This window comes from Acipenser ruthenus, chromosome 7, assembly GCF_902713425.1.
Source record: "Acipenser ruthenus chromosome 7, fAciRut3.2 maternal haplotype, whole genome shotgun sequence".
In the NCBI taxonomy this organism is placed as follows: domain Eukaryota; kingdom Metazoa; phylum Chordata; class Actinopteri; order Acipenseriformes; family Acipenseridae; genus Acipenser; species Acipenser ruthenus.
Genome location: NC_081195.1, coordinates 27900548 through 27918997, shown reverse-complemented (window position 1 = coordinate 27918997; position 18450 = coordinate 27900548). Strand labels below are relative to the sequence as shown.

Genomic DNA, 18450 nt, shown 5'->3' with positions numbered 1-18450 from the left:
AATAAATAAATAAATAAAAAAAAGTCCTAAACTCAAAACCACAAATGATGACCAATTAACTGTTAATAACGTTCAATAAAGTTACTGTGGCAGGTTTGGCCAATAGCGTAAGTGTCTAACTAGGCCTATATGGCGGTTACCTCGGTTCGTTTGGTAAGTTCTATACTAATTTGTGCCTACAAATATTGTAATAGGTATATAAATAGATACTACTTTAAAATATTCAATTAATTTGGTTGTTTTTGTTAATGTTTATTTTAATGTTCAGTTTATTCATGTATCTATTTATCTATCTATATGGCGATGTACCGTTCTTGTCGACTACGTATTTGTTTTTCATTTGTGCACAAAATGATCCTTCCGACATTACAACAGACTTAAAATAAGGTGTTAGGTGTTGAAGGGCGGGCACTAGGACCCAGCGGAGTCCTGTTCGGCTTTTGTCTACATGCGCGCGTGACAGGACAGGATCTCGCGGTCAGCCAAGCTTGCCGTGCTCGAGCCGCGCTCACCTGGGAGTCCTGAAGAAGGCGCGCTGCACGAGCTCAATAGCGCAGCTCGAAACTAATCGCCGTCTTTTACAAATTGTAATAAATAAATAATATTTATTTTCTTTTTTTATGGAAATGAGCGAAAGAAACCCCACGAAACGGTAAGTGGCGTTTATTATTATTAAAGTACAGAATGCTGTAAGAATTATTTGCAGATAAATATCATATTAAAAAATAAATACATCACAGTACACTTAAGATCAAGTACCTTATGCAGTAACCTAAACAACAAAGTCTGACATTAACGAACAACAAACACAAAATACAATACGTAATTTCAATTCAGTGGAAAGTTCAAGAGCAGATACAGTAAATAAAATACGTTCCGGGATTCAAATGGGAAATAATTCAGTTCGGAGCATAGTCTTGGATATCTTTAATACTTTTAATAGCTTGGAATATATATTTTATTTTTGTTTTCATTAAAAAAAAAAAGTTTATTCGTCAAAGCATTCATTGTTAATTGTAGCTTTAAAAAAATACATTTCTACAACGTCTGTTACCCTATATTTTAAAAATTACATCGACATCAATTTAATTTAGAACATGTTGTGCTTTCATACACGTTTAAAATAAATATGATATCAAGATATTAAATAACCCGAGGTTGTCTTACACATTTATTTTGTGTGTAATATGTTTTATATTTCGTGAGAAATAGACGCTATCTATGAATACGATATTCCGAATCCATCAATAGGCCTGTCTTTCTTATTTAGAAATAATGAAAGAACTTTTATGAAATCAGCGGCAAACGATTAGATTTAAAGTCATTTTGACATAAAGAAAGAAAATAAATATGTTGGAGATTTTACTTCTGAAACCCCAGCAACGTGAACTAAAAAAAAAAAAAAAATCACAGGGAGAGACGGTAAAGCATAGAGAAGCATTGTGAATCACAGAGAGGAACAGTGCAGGTAAAGCACAGGGAAGCGTTGTGAAGAAGCACAGAGAGAGGGACAGTGCAGGTAAAGCACAGGGAAGCATTGTGAAGAAGCACAGAGAGAGGGACAGTGCAGGTAAAGCACAGGGAAGCATTGTGAAGAAGCACAGAGAGAGGGACAGTGCAGGTAAAGCACAGGGAAGCATTGTGAAGAAGCAAAGAGAGAGGGACAGTGCAGGTAAAGCACAGAGAAGCATTGTGAAGAAGCACAGAGAGGGGCAGTGCAGGTAAAGCACTGGGAAACATTGTGAAGCACAGAGAGAGGGACAGTGCAAGTAAAGCACAGAGAAGCATTGTGAAGAAGCACAGAGAGGGGCAGTGCAGGTAAAGCACAGGGAAGCATTGTGAAGCACAGAGAGAGGGACAGTGCAAGTAAAGCACAGAGAAGCATTGTGAAGAAGCACAGAGAGGGGCAGTGCAGGTAAAGCACAGGGAAGCATTGTGAAGCACAGAGAGAGGGACAGTGCAGGTAAAGCACAGAGAAGCATTGTGAAGAAGCACAGAGAGGGGCAGTGCAGGTAAAGCACTGGGAAACATTGTGAAGCACAGAGAGAGGGACAGTGCAAGTAAAGCACAGAGAAGCATTGTGAAGAAGCACAGAGAGGGGCAGTGCAGGTAAAGCACAGGGAAGCATTGTGAAGCACAGAGAGAGGGACAGTGCAAGTAAAGCACAGGGAAGCATTGTGAAGAAGCACAGAGAGAGGGACAGTGCAGGTAAAGCACAGGGAAGCATTGTGAAGCACGGAGAGAGGGACAGTGCAAGTAAAGCACAGGGAAGCATTGTGAAGAAGCACAGAGAGAGGTACAGTGCAGGTAAAGCACAGGGAAGCATTGTGAAGAAGCACAGAGAGAGGGACAGTGCAGGTAAAGCACAGGGAAGCATTGTGAAGCACAGAGAGAGGGACAGTGCAGGTAAAGCACAGAGAAGCGTTGTGAAGAAGCACAGAGAGGGACAGTGCAGGTAAAGCACAGGGAAGCATTGTGAAGAAGCACAGAGAGAGGGACAGTGCAGTTAAAGCACAGGGAAGCATTGTGAAGAAGCACAGAGAGGGACAGTGCAGTTAAAGCACAGGGAAGCATTGTGAAGAAGCACATAGAGGGACAGTGCAAGTAAAGCACAGAGAAGCATTGTGAAGAAGCACAGAGAGGGACAGTGCAGGTAAAGCACAGGGAAGCATTGTGAAGAAGCACAGAGAGGCATTGTGAAGCACAGGAGGGACAGTGCAGGTAAAGCATTGGTCTTCAGTCTTCCTCCTGGGGACTCCCTGTGTCTTCTGGTTTTTGTTCCAACCGTTACTCTCAATTACTTCATTAAACCCTCAATTGAACTAACGAGTCGCTTAATTAGACTTTTTTTAATTGTTTAACTTATAAACAGGGGCGCTAGGGCACCGCCCCACCATAGCAGAACACAAGAAAAAAAAAAAAAAAATCATAAAAACAACTGTGAACATTTAAGTGCTTAATTCTGACATTTACTCATGTTCTTAGTTGTTATTATCCACAGCAAATGTGCATTTTATGGGAAAAAAGTATTAATGCCAAATCGCTTGTTGTGCTGATCATATGCCTCTTCTCCTTGTTCCGGGGGGTCGTGCCCGGAGGATGACCATTCATGAGCATGCGCTCTTATGATTTTGGCCGAAATTGCAGCCTAGCTTTTCACTGCTCCTATTAATCCCATTTGGACGGTGAATTTAAGGCCCAATGGGGAGTCTATGCAGTTACCACCCAGACACACTAGATGGCTGTTTATAAAATATTGCTATATTTATCAAGACGATTAATGTTGTAGCCAAATAGCAGCCTTAGAATAAGAACATTAAACAAGGAGAAAGAGAAGAAGAAGTCTGTAGCTCGCAACAATTTTTGTTAGAAAGTGAACGTTGACAGAACAAGAAAGGCCAATGAACGTCGTGCTCTGTCTACAGCAACTCACAGATCAGTGAGTTGGGCCTGGATCAGCCAAATAGTACAGTAAATCAGCGACAGGGGGAAACTGTACAACCGGGCATTCTCCAGAACATGGTACGAGAAAAAGCCCTGGCTGTGTGGGTGTGCAACACGCAACACAGTGTTCTGCTTTCCATGTCTGCTGTTTCGGACAACTGACCGAGGGGTGAGCGACATGAAGCACATCTCGGAAAAGACGAAAAAGTACGAACACGGTAAAACCCATATGCAAAATGTGGTAAAGCTAGCGATGTTGGGCAAAGTTACAAAGCTACCCAACTGGATGAGGGCTACAGAAACAGAATTCAAAAACACAACGAAGAGGTAGACAGGAACTTGCATATTTGCCTTTGAGCTAGCTTTATGTGGCCATGATGAGAGTGAAGGCTCGCAAAACCAAGGCTTGCAATGCTCTCCAGAAAGAAGAAACTCACTGAGGACATCCCAGAGTTCAATAAAAAAAGGTCATTGAGAGGTCTGCCTCCCAGAAAGAGAGACGTGCAAAGTTTCTTTATAGGTAAATGCCTGACTGTTTCTGATCCTCACATGTGTGATTCTGTGTCAGCTGAGCAAAATAATGAATTTACACACACCATCACTCTCACTCACTCACTCTCACTCACTTTTTAATGTAATGTGAATGTTGATAAGTTAAATGGAAACAATGTAAATAGTTTTAATGTAATATATATATATATATAAAATTTGGGGGAGTTATCAGGTTTCTGCCCCACCTTACAAAAGACCCACCAGCCGCCACTGCTTATAAATCTCCAACTGTTTCAAATAATTAAAGCTTCAATTAAGCAAATTATTAGTTAAATTCAGGGTTCAATGAAGTAATTGAGAGCAGCTCGTTTGGAACAAAAACCAGCAGGGCAGGCAGGCGGGGGCTCCGGGACAGGACCTTTGAACCGCTGTCCTATAGAGCATCAGTTCTCTCTGCTTTTTGTTCTGAAAGAGCTGCTGTCAATAACTTAAACCTGTAATTGAAAAAATAATGAACCTTATCAAAGCTTTTAAATTATTTTTTAGCTTGTACAAAAAGCTGGAGATTTCAAGGCTATTATAAAACCTTTAAAACAAGGTAACTTGAAATCTCCAGCTCTTTTCTTTAAGAGCGCATAATAATTGTAAAAGTTCCAATTAAGCAAATTATTAGTTAATAATATTTATTTTCTGAAGTGCCTAAATGCACGCATCTCAAGGCGTTTTTAATCATTTGATGAAGTCATTGAGAGAAGCTCTTCTAAATGGCTCCCAGCTGGATCTGTATTTTCTGCAGCTTGTCTTTTGCACTTATCTGCTCTACACTTTGCTGCACTGTTCTGCTATTGCTCTCAATTCGATTTGGATTTACTAAATCTGTATATACTATTTGCAGCATTTTGTATAGTTGCTGTTCCTCTATTCACTCCTCTACTGCACTTCTAGCACGCCTATATCTGATCCTGCTCATACATAAATGGATCAAAATATCTGCTCTTACTTGAACTTGTCCCTAAGTTGAATTCCATACTTTCTTTTATATTTACCGATCCCTTCCAGCTCTGTGGTCTTTTTCCATGACAAAAAGTTTTTAAAGCTGAAATAATTCAGTGTGTTAAAAGAGCACAGCTGTCTCTTGGCCGTTTCGGCAGTACAACGTCATAATGGAAATATTATTATACAGTATATGGGATTTTATACAGCACTGTGTATGCCTACATCTTGCATTGAGAAAGTAACGCGTTTGGAATCAGAATAAATTAACTTTTTATGTAATACAGTTCACATGCAGTCATCATTTTGGTACTGGAAGTAGCATTTTCATAATTGTATTTTGTTGGTACCTAATGATATACTAGGAGTATATTTGACATGGTTGGGTATGTGGGTTGGGTTTGTGTCTGTGGAACACAGACAATCGTTTAACCTGGAAAAAATACAGTACCAGGAGCAGATATACGTGTTTGTTATTATTATACTTACAGCTGTCACATTATTTTTACATGCAATTATCCATTTATACGGTTAGGTTTTTACTGGAGCAACCTAGGTAAAGTACAAGGGTACAGGAAGGTTAAGGGGAAACATGGTAGATTTGTTGGTGATTGTGTGGACTCACACACACACACACACACACACACACACGTGCGCGCGCACGCACACCTTGCCAAGACTGTATTTTTGTAGGCTTCTATTGCATAAATAAGCAGAAACAACAAGCAAGCAAGTCTGAGAACACCGTGTTTCCCTCAGAGTGGGCATTGAGAGTCAGATTGGCGCGGCCCCTCCTTCTCACGTGGTGCGCAGGGGGTGAGGGGGGCAGTGCGTCACTCAGCTATAACAAGGAAACGAGCCACTTATCTTTACTTAATTGTCACATCTTAAGAGTACTATGCAGTGCTAAACACTGGGAACCTGACGCTTTCAAAGCTGAGAAAAGTTTACTTCCAGAGCAGAACCGAACACACTGAAAAAAAAATGTGTTGAAAACAACACAACTAGTGTTAGAAATAACACAAACCTGGTGTTCAAACAGGGACAACACAAGTTCGTGTTAAGATCAACACAATTATTGTGCGCTGATTGAATTACACAATTTTGTGTTGCACTTCACACAAATGTGGTGTTCAATATTTTCTGTGGGTATAACGCAATATTGTGTTATATAAAACACATATTAGTGTGCAGACTTAAATACAACACAAATTAGTATTTAAAAATCCCATACAACGTTGTGTTAATTTTGTTGTTTTGTGGGGCTGTCAAAAGAAAGGCAAATTGTTGCACTAAATTAAATACACACTATGATTGTTCAGGGATTAAACAATAATGGATGCGACACAAATTAAAAGAAAGTACATCTGATTTTATTAAGTTCATTTACATTAATACATTTTTTTTTACCAAAAAAGGATAAAAAAAAAAACTATTTTTTTCATGCTAGTATTCTGAACGATAAGCTATAAATTATTTTATGTATGACTGGTCCAAAATACAAGGTAAATGGTCCAAATTACAAGACAATAGTCCATATTTAACAGATATTAATCATTACATTAATTCATAGCAGTATTTTTATAATCTGCTGAGCAACTTTTTCCTCAGCTGGGAAGTAAACAAAAGATGACAGCAGTTATGTGAGGTCAGGCTAAAAAAAAATGCTGCTGGTGTTAAAGGACGTTTTTTTTTTTTTTTTTGCACTGCCTCCAAGATTATTATTTATTTATTAGCAGACGCACGTGCCCAGCATGACAAGATAGCTCCAAGATGCCTTCTCATGCACCTGCTCAAAACTACATTTCCCATCACCCTCCCACTCAGTGGTAAATCCATTGTAGTCACATGTTAGCAGGAGGATGATGGGAAATGTCATTTTGAGCAGGTGCATGAGAAGGCATCTTGAGTGGAGGGCAATTTATCCGTTTAAAAAAGTGGTCAAAATGTCAAAATAAATAAATATATATAACAATACACACAACTTACTTAACCAGTTCATATAGCAATACACAGGAACATGTAACAATAAAAAGAATCAAACAAAACGCCTTCAGTTACCCTTTAACAGTTGCAGCAATGTTCTGCTTGTGTGGGACACATTTTCTGGAACATCTCTGTACCTTTAAGGGTGTTGCCCAATAAGGAATTGCTCGCAGCAGTTAATACAGTGTTTATGCCAAAGACAAACACTTCTAGAAAGCTGAAGAATTTACTGAGCTTGGGAGGATAGCGCACATTTGTCACGCAATAAAACTGGAACAACTGTACAATGGCAGAGCTTATCTTCTTGGGTTCAACAATTACTGCATGTCCATCTGATATAATATAAAAGGATTTCTCAGTAGCACAATCTCCAATACTCAGATGATAGGGTTGAGTTCTGGCAAGTTGATGGTTTTTCTGGTCACTCAGCTTCAAGAAGTCTTCAATAGAGGTTCCCAACTAAAACATAAAAATAATATATGTAAGTTTAAAGGGTAACTAAAGGTATTTTTGTATGCTACATGTTCTCATACGTTGCACAACCCTTTTTAAGTAAGGTGTGTGTATTGTTTTAATCACATGGCTTCTCATCTCCCTGCTCAGAACTACATTTGCGGTCATCCTCCTGCTCATAAGCTGGAAGATGATGGGAAATGTATTTCTGCGCAAGGAGATTCAAAGCCATCCTGGAGACAGAACAAAAGTGGAATGCAATTTAAAATAGCAAAAAAAAGTGGTCAAAAAAAAAATTAATCTTTGCACCTGGTAGCAACACAGAGGAACATGTAACACAATAAAAAACACATCTTTACTTACCCTTTAAAACATATGAGTCCATGTTTTACAAACCAAATGTAATGACTGTTACAGAAAAAAGGCAAACATTAACTGCAATACATTAGGCAATAGGTATTCTGAGTCTGCACTCAATGTAGGAGAGGGGCCATGAACATTTGACAACAGTACGTCACTCTTTCATGATTTATAAATTTAAAACAAAGACTGCAATGTAAACATGTTTAGATCCCACATACTTACTGGAGTCTCTTCCATGAGGTAGGATTTTGCTGCAAAAGCATTGGTTCTGTGTTTCCCCATCACTGGTAAGAGGGCCACCAAGCAGTCAACATCAGCTTCACATACTGCTTCCGAAAAAATGACAAGACTTTTTTTTTTTTTAGTTGGGTGGCATAATGGGAAGGGGGAAAAACAATAATACAATATTATTATAAAAGATAATAAAATACAGTATGTATATTTCACAAGTCCTCATACACAGCTTACATGGGGGAGTGTATTTACTGAGAAAAATAACATGTTAAAGCTATTTACAACATGTTTCAGAATTGTAATTAGCAATCTGAGGGGGAAGAAAATGTAGCTCACAAGGCCAGGCACATCCAGAAAGTGGGGATACTGTCTTAGAATTGCCTTGACCACAGGATGTTCTTCCTTAATCCTCTGCTGACGTGATTGAAATGTGTACTTCATTATGTCAAAAATGACATCTTTGTTAGAGGCCAGTGGCCCATATTTTGCAATCTTAGAATTGCGCCCCTTGTTTCATGATGGGTTTGCTCACCTGACATCCCAGGAGTGAAAGGTTTATTAGTACCACCTGAAAATAAAGTAATTAAAACAGTAATTAATACTTCATACATAAATCATACATAAATCATCTTTTTCCACCTCAACATAAATCATGTTGAGGTGGAAAAAGATGACCTTTTGTACAACGCTTCAAAGGCTGGGTGTCTATGTATGCTAACATATTAATTTTATTTCAGCATTTAAAAAAAATCTTCTTGTTCATTTTAAATTTACAGACGTGCTCAAATTTGTTGGTACCCTTATAGCTCATTGAAATAATGCTTCATTCCTCCTGAAAAGTGATGAAATTAAAAGCTATTTTATCATGTATACTTGCATGCCTTTGGTATGTCATAGAATAAAGCAAAGAAGCTGTGAAAAGAGATGAATTATTGCTTATTCTACAAAGATATTCTAAAATGGCCTGGACACATTTGTTGGTACCCCTTAGAAAAGGTAATAAATAATTGGATTATAGTGATATTTCAAACTAATTAGTTTCTTTAATTAGTATCACACATGTCTCCAATCTTGTAATCAGTCATTCAGCCTATTTAAATGGAGAAAAGTAGTCACTGTGCTGTTTGGTATCATTGTGTGCACCACACTGAACATGGACCAGAGAAAGCAAAGGAGAGAGTTGTCTGAGGAGATCAGAAAGAAAATAATAGACAAGCATGGTAAAGGTAAAGGCTACAAGACCATCTCCAAGCAGCTTGATGTTCCTGTGACAACAGTTGCAAATATTATTAAGAAGTTTAAGGTCCATGGAACTGTAGCCAACCTCCCTGGGCGCGGCCACAAGAGGAAAATCGACCCCAGATTGAACAGAAGGATAGTGCAAATGGTAGAAAAAGAACCAAGGATAACTGCCAAAGAGATACAAGCTGAACTCCAAGGTGAAGGTACGTCAGTTTCTGATCGCACCATCCGTCGCTTTTTGAGCAAAAGTGGGCTCCATGGAAGAAGACCCAGGAGGACTCCAATTTTGAAAGAAAAACATAAAAAAGCCAGACTGGAATTTGCTAAAATGCATATTGATAAGCCACAATCCTTCTGGGAGAATGTCCTTTGGACCGATGAGTCAAAACTGGAGCTTTTTGGCAAGTCACATCAGCTCTATGTTCACAGACGAAAAAATGAAGCTTTCAAAGAAAAGAACACCATACCTACAGTGAAACATGGAGGAGGCTCGGTTATGTTTTGGGGCTGCTTTGCTGCGCCTGGCACAGGGTGCCTTGAATCTGTGCAGGGCACAATGAAATCTCAAGACTATCAAGGCATTCTGGAGCGAAACGTACTGCCCAGTGTCAGAAAGCTCTGTCTCAGTCGCAGGTCATGGGTCCTCCAACAGGATAATGACCCAAAACACACAGCTAAAAGCACCCAAGAATGGATAAGAACAAAACATTGGACTATTCCGAAGTGGCCTTCTATGAGTCCTGATCTGAATCCTATCGAACATCTATGGAAAGAGCTGAAACTTGCAGTCTGGAGAAGGCACCCATCAAACCTGAGACAGCTGGAGCAGTTTGCTCAGGAAGAGTGGGCCAAACTACCTGTTAACAGGTGCAGAAGTCTCATTGAGAGCTACAGAAAATGTTTGATTGCAGTGATTGCCTCTAAGGGTTGTGCAACAAAATATTAGGTTAGTGGTCCCATCATTTTTGTCCATGCCATTTTCATTTGTTTTCTTATTTACAATATTATGTTGAATAAAAAATCAAAAGCAAAGTCTGATTTCTATTAAATATGGAATAAACAATGGTGGATGCCAATTACTTTTGTCAGTTTCAAGTTATTTCAGAGAAAATTGTGCATTCTTCGTTTTTTGAGGAGGGGTACCAACAAATTTGAGCACGTCTGTACTAAATACTCAACAATAAGAAGCAGGTTTCAGGACTAACGAAGAGGCCTCACCGTGAGGCAAGATCGAAACCAGTCACGTATTTTCAAAAACTAGTCAAAATATTTTGAATAATTTATGTGCCATAAAATACAATGATATGCGATGTATTATTGCTGCAATACATACAAGGCCTTACATTAAAAGGTGGTAATTGAAACTCGCTGTTCGAAGGAGACGCCTCGCGCGCACGCACACACAACAGGAGCTGCAGTTTTCACCGTTGCAAACGGAAATGGTTAGTTTCCCGCCTACAGACATATAAGCTCATATTTAAAAAGCAAAACACAGACACATATACATATATATATATATATATATATATATATATATATATATATATATATATGTGTGTGTGTGTATATATATATACACACACACACATTATTTAAAGAAGGTGACTCGTGTTCACGTTTATTTTTCATGTTAAAATTTGTTCTTAATGTTGTTGTGTTGCTCTAAAACTGTGGTGGTTTAAAAACACCAACACAAATAAAGTGGTTCATTTAACACATTTTGTGTTGAAGGGCAAAAACAACGATTGTGTTTAATTTCAACACAATTTTTTTCAGTGCAGAACAGAATAGAGCTGAGCAAAACTGAGCAAAGCTTTCACCCGCAGCTTCCTCCCCTCCTTGCGTCATTGTTCAGGATCAGAGAGCTTCCTTGCAGACAGACACTGTCCTGGAGTTCAGGAAGCAGCGCAGCCCGCATGGAAGTGCAACCTGGTTCTCAGTTTTTAAGAATGATGTTTTTTTTATTATTTTAAAAACAATACAAACAGTACATTGCATATACCTGGATACCATAAAACTTACATTTGAATCTGGAGCTTCCCTTGGGCGGCGCACTTTTGGCCAAGTTCCACCCAGGCAGGGAGGTCTCAAGTCGGTTGCGTAATCCCTCTCTCACCACTGCGCACCAGCGATTCCTGTGGAGGCCGGGCGCCTGCCTGCCTGCCTGTAAGCTGGCTGTGCTGTTGGCACTGGATCCCCGTTAGTCCTCCGACACGATAGGTCTGGTGACATAGCTGTGGACTTGCAGGGTGAAAAAAAGAGGTTGCTTTGATTGCGAGTGTTTCAGAGGATGCATGAGCACGCTTGTCTTCGCCTCTCCAGAGTCACTACGGGGGGTTGCAGCAGTGAGATACGGTCTTAAAAACAATTGGATATTCCAAATTAGGAGAAAAACGGGGCTAAAATGAATAGTGATTCCAAATATATTTAACCTCAAATAGTCTATTTTAAACATTAGAAATAATAATATAATGTACGGCGATGTTCCCACCAATTCAACTTCAAGGCAGTGCACTTAAATATATTTATCACGGGCTTTGCTGAGTATCCGTTCTGGTTTCAAATGCCACTACAACCCACACCGCATTTTACTAATCTCTGGAAATCCCGAAAGCTGGAAATGTGATCGTCGGTGAGATTTCTAAGGAAATGTATTCCCTTTATATTGACAATGGTGTTTAGTTTGCAAGCAAGCGGAACCTACCTTGAAAAAGTAATGAAATACAGCCGCATAAGAGGAGGTCAGCAAAATTCAGCTTCATATTTTATTTTATTTTATTTATTGTTTTTGGAAGGAGCTTTTTTTGTGATTTCATCTGAAGTATTTGAAGATGTTTGAGACGCGGTGTTTATCATCTAAGTTCACAAATAGACACCGGTCTCCCATATCTGCCATGCCAACTGGCAAATATTGTAAATAAACGGCAAGGCGTTTCATAGATGTTTTGCAGTATATTTACGGATTTAAGTTGTTGGTGTTTGTTTTTCGTCACCCCTTTAAACCTTAATTAATAGTTTAAATGTACTAGTTGTGACGGGGCATATGTCCTGCGCACTGACTTCGATGCGGGGGAGGGCACGCTCCATCTGGGATCGCCATCAGCTGAATGGAGTTAGCTGGTGGGCGGGTCTCAGCGGAGCGTGTCTGTTTAAAAAGAGCAGCTCGGCAGCGTGCGTGCAACCTGGAGTCGGCATCCGTTAGGGCCGTGCTCTGCTCATTCTGTTTTTGTTTTATTGTTTGTTTATTTATTTTTGTATTTTAACGTCCTTTACTCTGTGTCTTCCATCGTGGTTCTCTGCTGCCTCCCTGCTACTCTCCAGCGCGGTAGGAAAATTAATCCTTTACATAGTTTAATTATTTAAATCACAGGAGAAAACAAACGCACAATGCATTCGGCAATTAGACTGAAGCAGACGGAACGAAATGCAGGTTCAAATAGATTTTCAATTTTATATGTGTTGGAAAACATGGATCGAGAATTGATTAGCAGTTTGCTACGCATGTGAACTGGCAAAGCTATACTGGTGTTCTTTTCTGAAAAGAGACTAATATTGCAGATAGCAGACTTTGGTTCAAATTGCATATACTGCTAACAATTGATAAGAGACCTTGCATCTACAAGCTTCTTGTCCAACATTGACTGCAAGCTAGCAAGATAACAATGCTGTGGACCAGAAGGGGCCAGCCTCTAAGACTTTTGGGAATACAAAGCATAAAGGAGCTAAAAGGCTCCCAGGGACTGCCGTTGGACCCAAAGGTTCACAGGGAGAATAAGAGATAATGCCACTGGACTCAAAGGGTCTCAGGCAAAACGGAGAGATAGGAACAAGGAAGATGACAAAAACCAGATGTATGGACCTTTTTGGGGCACCAGGGGTCTGAAGAATGCACTGAGTTCAGAGGTCGTCACACTAGACTACACACACAGACACACACACACCACACACACACACTCACACTAAATGAAATATATGGTAACAGGATAATGTGTTGTACCTTTTCTATTGGTTAAGTGTTAGAGAAAGAGGAGGTGGACCATCTATACAGAAGGGTATTTAATGTCATGCAACAATTGTAAGAACGAGTATTCTGTTTGTCCTGTACCTGGGACCAGACTCCCTGCATATTTCATTAAACCTAACAACTGAGTGAAGAAAAGGACTCTGTGCATTTTCTTGAATTTACTTACTCACCATCTTTTTTTTTTAAGTTACATCAATATGTAACTTGAAATCTCCAACTTAATTAAGGGTTAGTTTAAGTAGTTGAGAGCTCTCTGCATATCTACCACACGCTCAAACTTGCAAACAGTATAAAAGTGTATTGTTAAGGAGTGACGACGTCATCACACAGGGTGACGCAGTTTAAAGGTGGAGAGACCAACACAAAGGGGCATCACAGTCAGTGCAAACTTGTCCAATGTAATTATGGTCCGCTTCACTAACTCTCCTCCCCACCGCTACCTGATCCTCCCTCCTTCTCCTCCTCTCTGCACCTCCTGGCTTCTCCCTGCACCTCCCCACCCATCCCTGCCTCTCCTGTCTGTCCCCTGCAGGGTGTGCTCTGAGAAGCACAGGGAGAAGTCTCGTGAAGCTGCCCGGAGTCAGGGAGAGAAGGAGAGCGAGGTCTTCACACAGCTGGCCCTGCAGCTCCCCCTACCCCTTGGCGCTGCCCAGCAGCTGGACAAGGCGTCCATCGTGAGGCTGACCCTGAGCAACCTGTGCCTCCGAGAACTGCTGCATACAGGTGAGCTGGACTGAAGGGCGCTCGATGCACGAGCCGCGTGCCATAGATCAAAAGCCACAAGGTACAAGCTGCAGACCACTCCATAGAGCAGTGCTTCCCAACTCCAGTTCTGGAGCCCCCCTGCCCTGCTGGGTTTTGTTTCAACCAAGTTCTCAATTACTTAATTGAACCCTGAATTGAACTGACGAGTTGCTTAATTCGACTTTTTCAATTGTTTAGCAGCTTATTCAAAAGTTGGAGATTTCAAGTTCCTTGTTCTACAATATTATACTTAACTTAACCTCCAAACTGTTTAAAATCATTAAAAAGCTCTGATTAGGCAAATTATTAGTTCAATTAAGGGTACAATTAAATAACTGAGGGCAGCTCGGTTGGAACAAAAACCAGAAGGGCTGACCGGGGGGAGCTACAGGACCGGAGTTTGGAACCACTACCATACAGTGTGTGCATGGAGCTTGTCTTGAGCCACAAGCGTTTCTCTGATGAATACATTCTGCACCACTGAACTTGTGCATGCACTTGTTGAACCTCAAGCATATACTGTGAATAAAGGGATTCCGTTACATGAATCAGACTTGCAAAATCATTTTTGTGACTGTGACTTTCTGGAAATAGGCTGATGTTGTCTTGAGACGAGACCAGAACTTGTGTAATAGTCCATTTAAAGCTGGGAAAACATGACAGAGCAGTACTTGGCTGACAGTAACCAGAATTGATCAGCAGTGACCGCTGGTGTGTGTTCCAGCAGAGGCAGGCTGCGGTGAAGTGGACAATGAGGTGGAGAGGACTGCACCTGTGGAGACGTCGATCGAGGGATTCCTGCTGCTGCTGTCCCAGGACGGGGTCATCATTTACACCTCAGAGGAAGTGACGAGACACACGAGCCTCAGCCAGGCAACATCTACCAGTGTACTGCAGTCACCAGCCAGGTAACATCTACCAGTGTACTGCAGTCACCAGCCAGGTAACATCTAACAGTGTACTGCAGTCACCAGCCAGGTAACATCTACCAGTGCCTCTAGTGCCTTCATCAGTGTTATTGAATCTAAACTGAGTGTGAGGCTCCAGTACTTTCATCAGTGTTATTATTGTGATTTATTTGGTCGACGCTTGTATCCAAAGCGATTTACAATCAGTTATTATAACATACAAATTCCGTCACGTATTTATACAGCTTGGTGTTTTTAGTGGAGCAATCTAGGTAAAGTACTTGCTTGCTCAAGGGTACAGCAGCAGTGTGTCCCCACCTGGGATTTGAACCCAGATCCCTAACCACTACTCCACACTGCTGCTGTTAATGAAACTAAACTGAATGAGGAAGACCAGCATTTGGCCTCTAGTGCCTCCTTCAGCACTATTGCAACTAAACTGTATTATTCACAGCCTCAGATAAAGACAAAGGTTGTGTTTTTGTAAGTTTCTGTACTCTGGTGTGTTTGTTTCAGATGGATCTCATTGGGCAGTGTATTTTGATTCATTCAAACCTGTGACAAGGAGGAGATGTGCAAGGCCAATCAGGGTCGCACAGTCAACCTCAAATCGGCTTCCTGGAAAGTGAGCAAATCAATTCTAATTCACATATCCTGCCTCCCGAGGTATAGGTATGCTTTACCTGTAACAAGCTCCTGCAATCTGGTTACAATTTCACTTCCTGCAATCTGGTTACAATTTCACTTCCTGTAGTCAGATTACATTTTTAGTCATACAATGCATTAGTAAGACCTCACCTAGAATTTTGTGTTCAGTTCTGGTCACGTCGTTACAAAAAGGATATTGCTGCTGTAGAAAGAGTGCAAAGAAGAGCAACCAGAATTATCCCGGGTTTAAAAGGCATGTCGTATGCAGACAGGCTAAAAGAATTTAACCTATTCAGTCTTGAACAAAGAAGACTATGCGGCGATCTGATTCAAACATTCAAAATCCTAAACGGTATAGACAATGTTGACCCAGGGGACTTCTTTGACCTGAAAAAAGAAACAAGGACCAGGGGTCACAAATGGAGATTGGATAAAGGGGCATTCAGAACAGAAAATAGGAGGCACGTTTTTACACAGAGAATTGTGAGGGTCTGGAACCAACTCCCCAGTAATGTTGTTGAAGCTGACACCCTGGGATCCTTCAAGAAACTAACAACCAAACGAGCAAGATGGGCTGAATGGCCTCCTCATTTGTAAACTTTCTTATGTTCTTATGTTTGTTTTAGTTTGTCAGGATCCAGCCAATCTGCAGGCTGTTAGTGTCGGTGTTCACCGGCAGAGGGCGACAAAGGAACCAAAAGAGCGCAAGGTGCTGTGGCAATGGCAAAGACTGTGAGGGGGCGCTAAAGGAGCATCCTCACATGTTGTTCCTGTGTGGACCACACAGGGTGTGGTCTTTTTGGTACCAAGGGACATACTACTTGGAAGACTTGCCTGTTCACCTGGAAAAGGATTACAAACTACATTTCCCGATAGCCCTTGTGGATTATAAAGAAAGTGAACAAGTGACACTTACCTGGCGAGACTTTCTGTTCCGAGAGCAGATTTACTGTTACCAGCAGCGACTGGATGGAACTTGGACTGGTCTCTGTTTGCTAAAGCAATACATTTTTCCTTGCAACGAGGACAGCTCGTGCAAACAATAGAGAGGGTTGAAGAAGTGAGATTAGTGGGCAGGTTTTCTTTTGTTTTGTTTATTTTCAAAAATGTTCTGTTGAGTCTTTGAACTTTGTTTAAGGAAATAATAAAAACTGCCTTAACTTCAACCTCACCAAATGCCTCGGTGTCACCTCTCATGCTGCCAGTTGGCTACCACATTAAAATACAGAACAAATATATATATATATATATATATATATATATATATATATATATATATATATATATATATATATATATATTCTATAACTGTTAATTTGCAGTCTGTGTGGAGTTTGCATGTAGTCCTCGCCTTGCGCCCTGTGTATGCCGGGTTAGGCTCCGGCTCACTGCGACCCTGTAAAGGAGTACGTGGTTAATGATAATGGCTGGATGGATGGTTGTTAGTTTGCAGCATGCACAAAGTGAATTAGATGTAGGGTATATTCACCTCTGGACATGTTCACATAGATATACCAGCATGTGGATTCGTGTTTAGGGCTCTGGACTCTTTACCGGAGGGTTGAGGGTTCAAACCCAGGTGAGGCACTGCTGCTGAGCAAGCAGGTACCTTGAGCAAGCAGGTACTTCACAGATTGCTCCAGTAAATACCCAGCTCTATAAATGAGCACACATACAAGTCACTTTAAATAAAAGCATCAGCTAAAAAAATCACATAGAGGTGGTGATTAAATGGGTCTCTTTTAGCAAGGTGCAGTTGTATTGAAGTGAAAGTGGTTGCCTATAGGTACAGTTGGTGGCGAAAAGTGGAATTAAAGACAAACCAACCCTAACCCCAAACCCTAAATAACAAGCTGTGATGCTAATAAAAATCCAACTACAGCCTCGTATTAAAGATTATAATCATTGAACACATCTGTGATGTTTGTTGGTATAGAAATGAATTAGTAGAAAGGGTGGATTTTATCTGTTCCTATCAAAATTGGAAGATTTATTTGATTACATACACATAGGGTAGCAGTGTAGAGTAGTGGTTAGGGCTCTGGACTCCTGACCGGAGGGTTGTGGGTTCAATCCTGGGTGGGGGACACTGCTGCTGTACCCTTGAGCAAGGTACTTTACCTAGATTGCTCCAGTAAAAACCCAACTGTATAAATGGGTAATTATTTTTTACATACAATGTGATATCTTGTAACAATTGTAAGTCGCCCTGGCTAAGGGTGTCTGCTAAGAAAGAAATAATAATAATAACGAGTTCTGTAACCACTGGAGGTTTTAATGAAGAACTTGATTACAATCTTTGCTCTTATGATTCATCATGTATATTAGGTTATAGTTTGTGGCATGTTGGTGTGGTGGTTAGCGCTGCTGCCTCACAGCTCCAGGGTCCCAGGTTTGATTCCCATTTCAGGGGAGTTTGCATGTTCTCCCCGTGTTCGTGTTGGTTTTCACCAGGCACACCAGTTTCCTCCCCTCATCCAAAAACATACTGGTCAGGTTGATTGGTCACTCTAAATTGCCCTCTGTGTGCATGTTTGTGTGAGTGTGAGAGTTGGCCAGTGATGGACTGGTGTCCCATCCTGGGTGTAGTCCTGCCTTGCACCGTGTCTGCCGGGTTAAGCTCCAGCTCACCATGACCCTGTATTGGATGAAGTGGTTATTGATGATGGATGGATGGTTAATATTTGTAATAATGCATTTATTGACATCCACATGTTCTCCGATTAATAAACATTTGGACTGAACGTGTTTAATTTTCCCACACATAAATTGTCAAAATCCCACATCAAGTAAATATATACATTTAGTGGTGCACAATTCTGCTCCTCTAGAGTCGCAGTCAGTCCAGCAGGTTTTTGTAGCTGTCTGTAAATCTCCAACTGCTTAAGAGCAAATAAAAGGGTAAACTTGTCCAATTAA

General features: G+C 40.6%; 1 protein-coding gene across 6 annotated transcripts; it reads left to right on the top strand.

Annotated features, from left to right (window-relative positions):
* The first annotated feature begins 518 nt into the window (after positions 1–518).
* Positions 519–16692, top strand: LOC117972545 (hypoxia-inducible factor 1-alpha-like). Of its 6 annotated transcripts, none has more exons than XM_034921849.2 (4): positions 519–652; positions 13764–13954; positions 14700–14883; positions 16158–16692. In XM_034921849.2, the coding sequence occupies exons 1-4, from the start codon at positions 621–623 to the stop codon at positions 16189–16191; spliced, it is 441 nt and encodes a 146-aa protein (XP_034777740.1). In that variant the 5' UTR covers positions 519–620; the 3' UTR covers positions 16192–16692. The 6 variants fall into 6 exon arrangements, 5 of the variants coding, with proteins under 5 accessions (XP_034777740.1, XP_058882730.1, XP_058882729.1 ...); XR_009329116.1 differs by lacking the exon at positions 519–652 and adding an exon at positions 15400–15508 and having other exon boundaries at positions 12901–13954; XM_059026747.1 differs by lacking the exon at positions 519–652 and having other exon boundaries at positions 12901–13954; positions 14703–14883.
* Positions 16693–18450: the final 1758 nt, after the last annotated feature.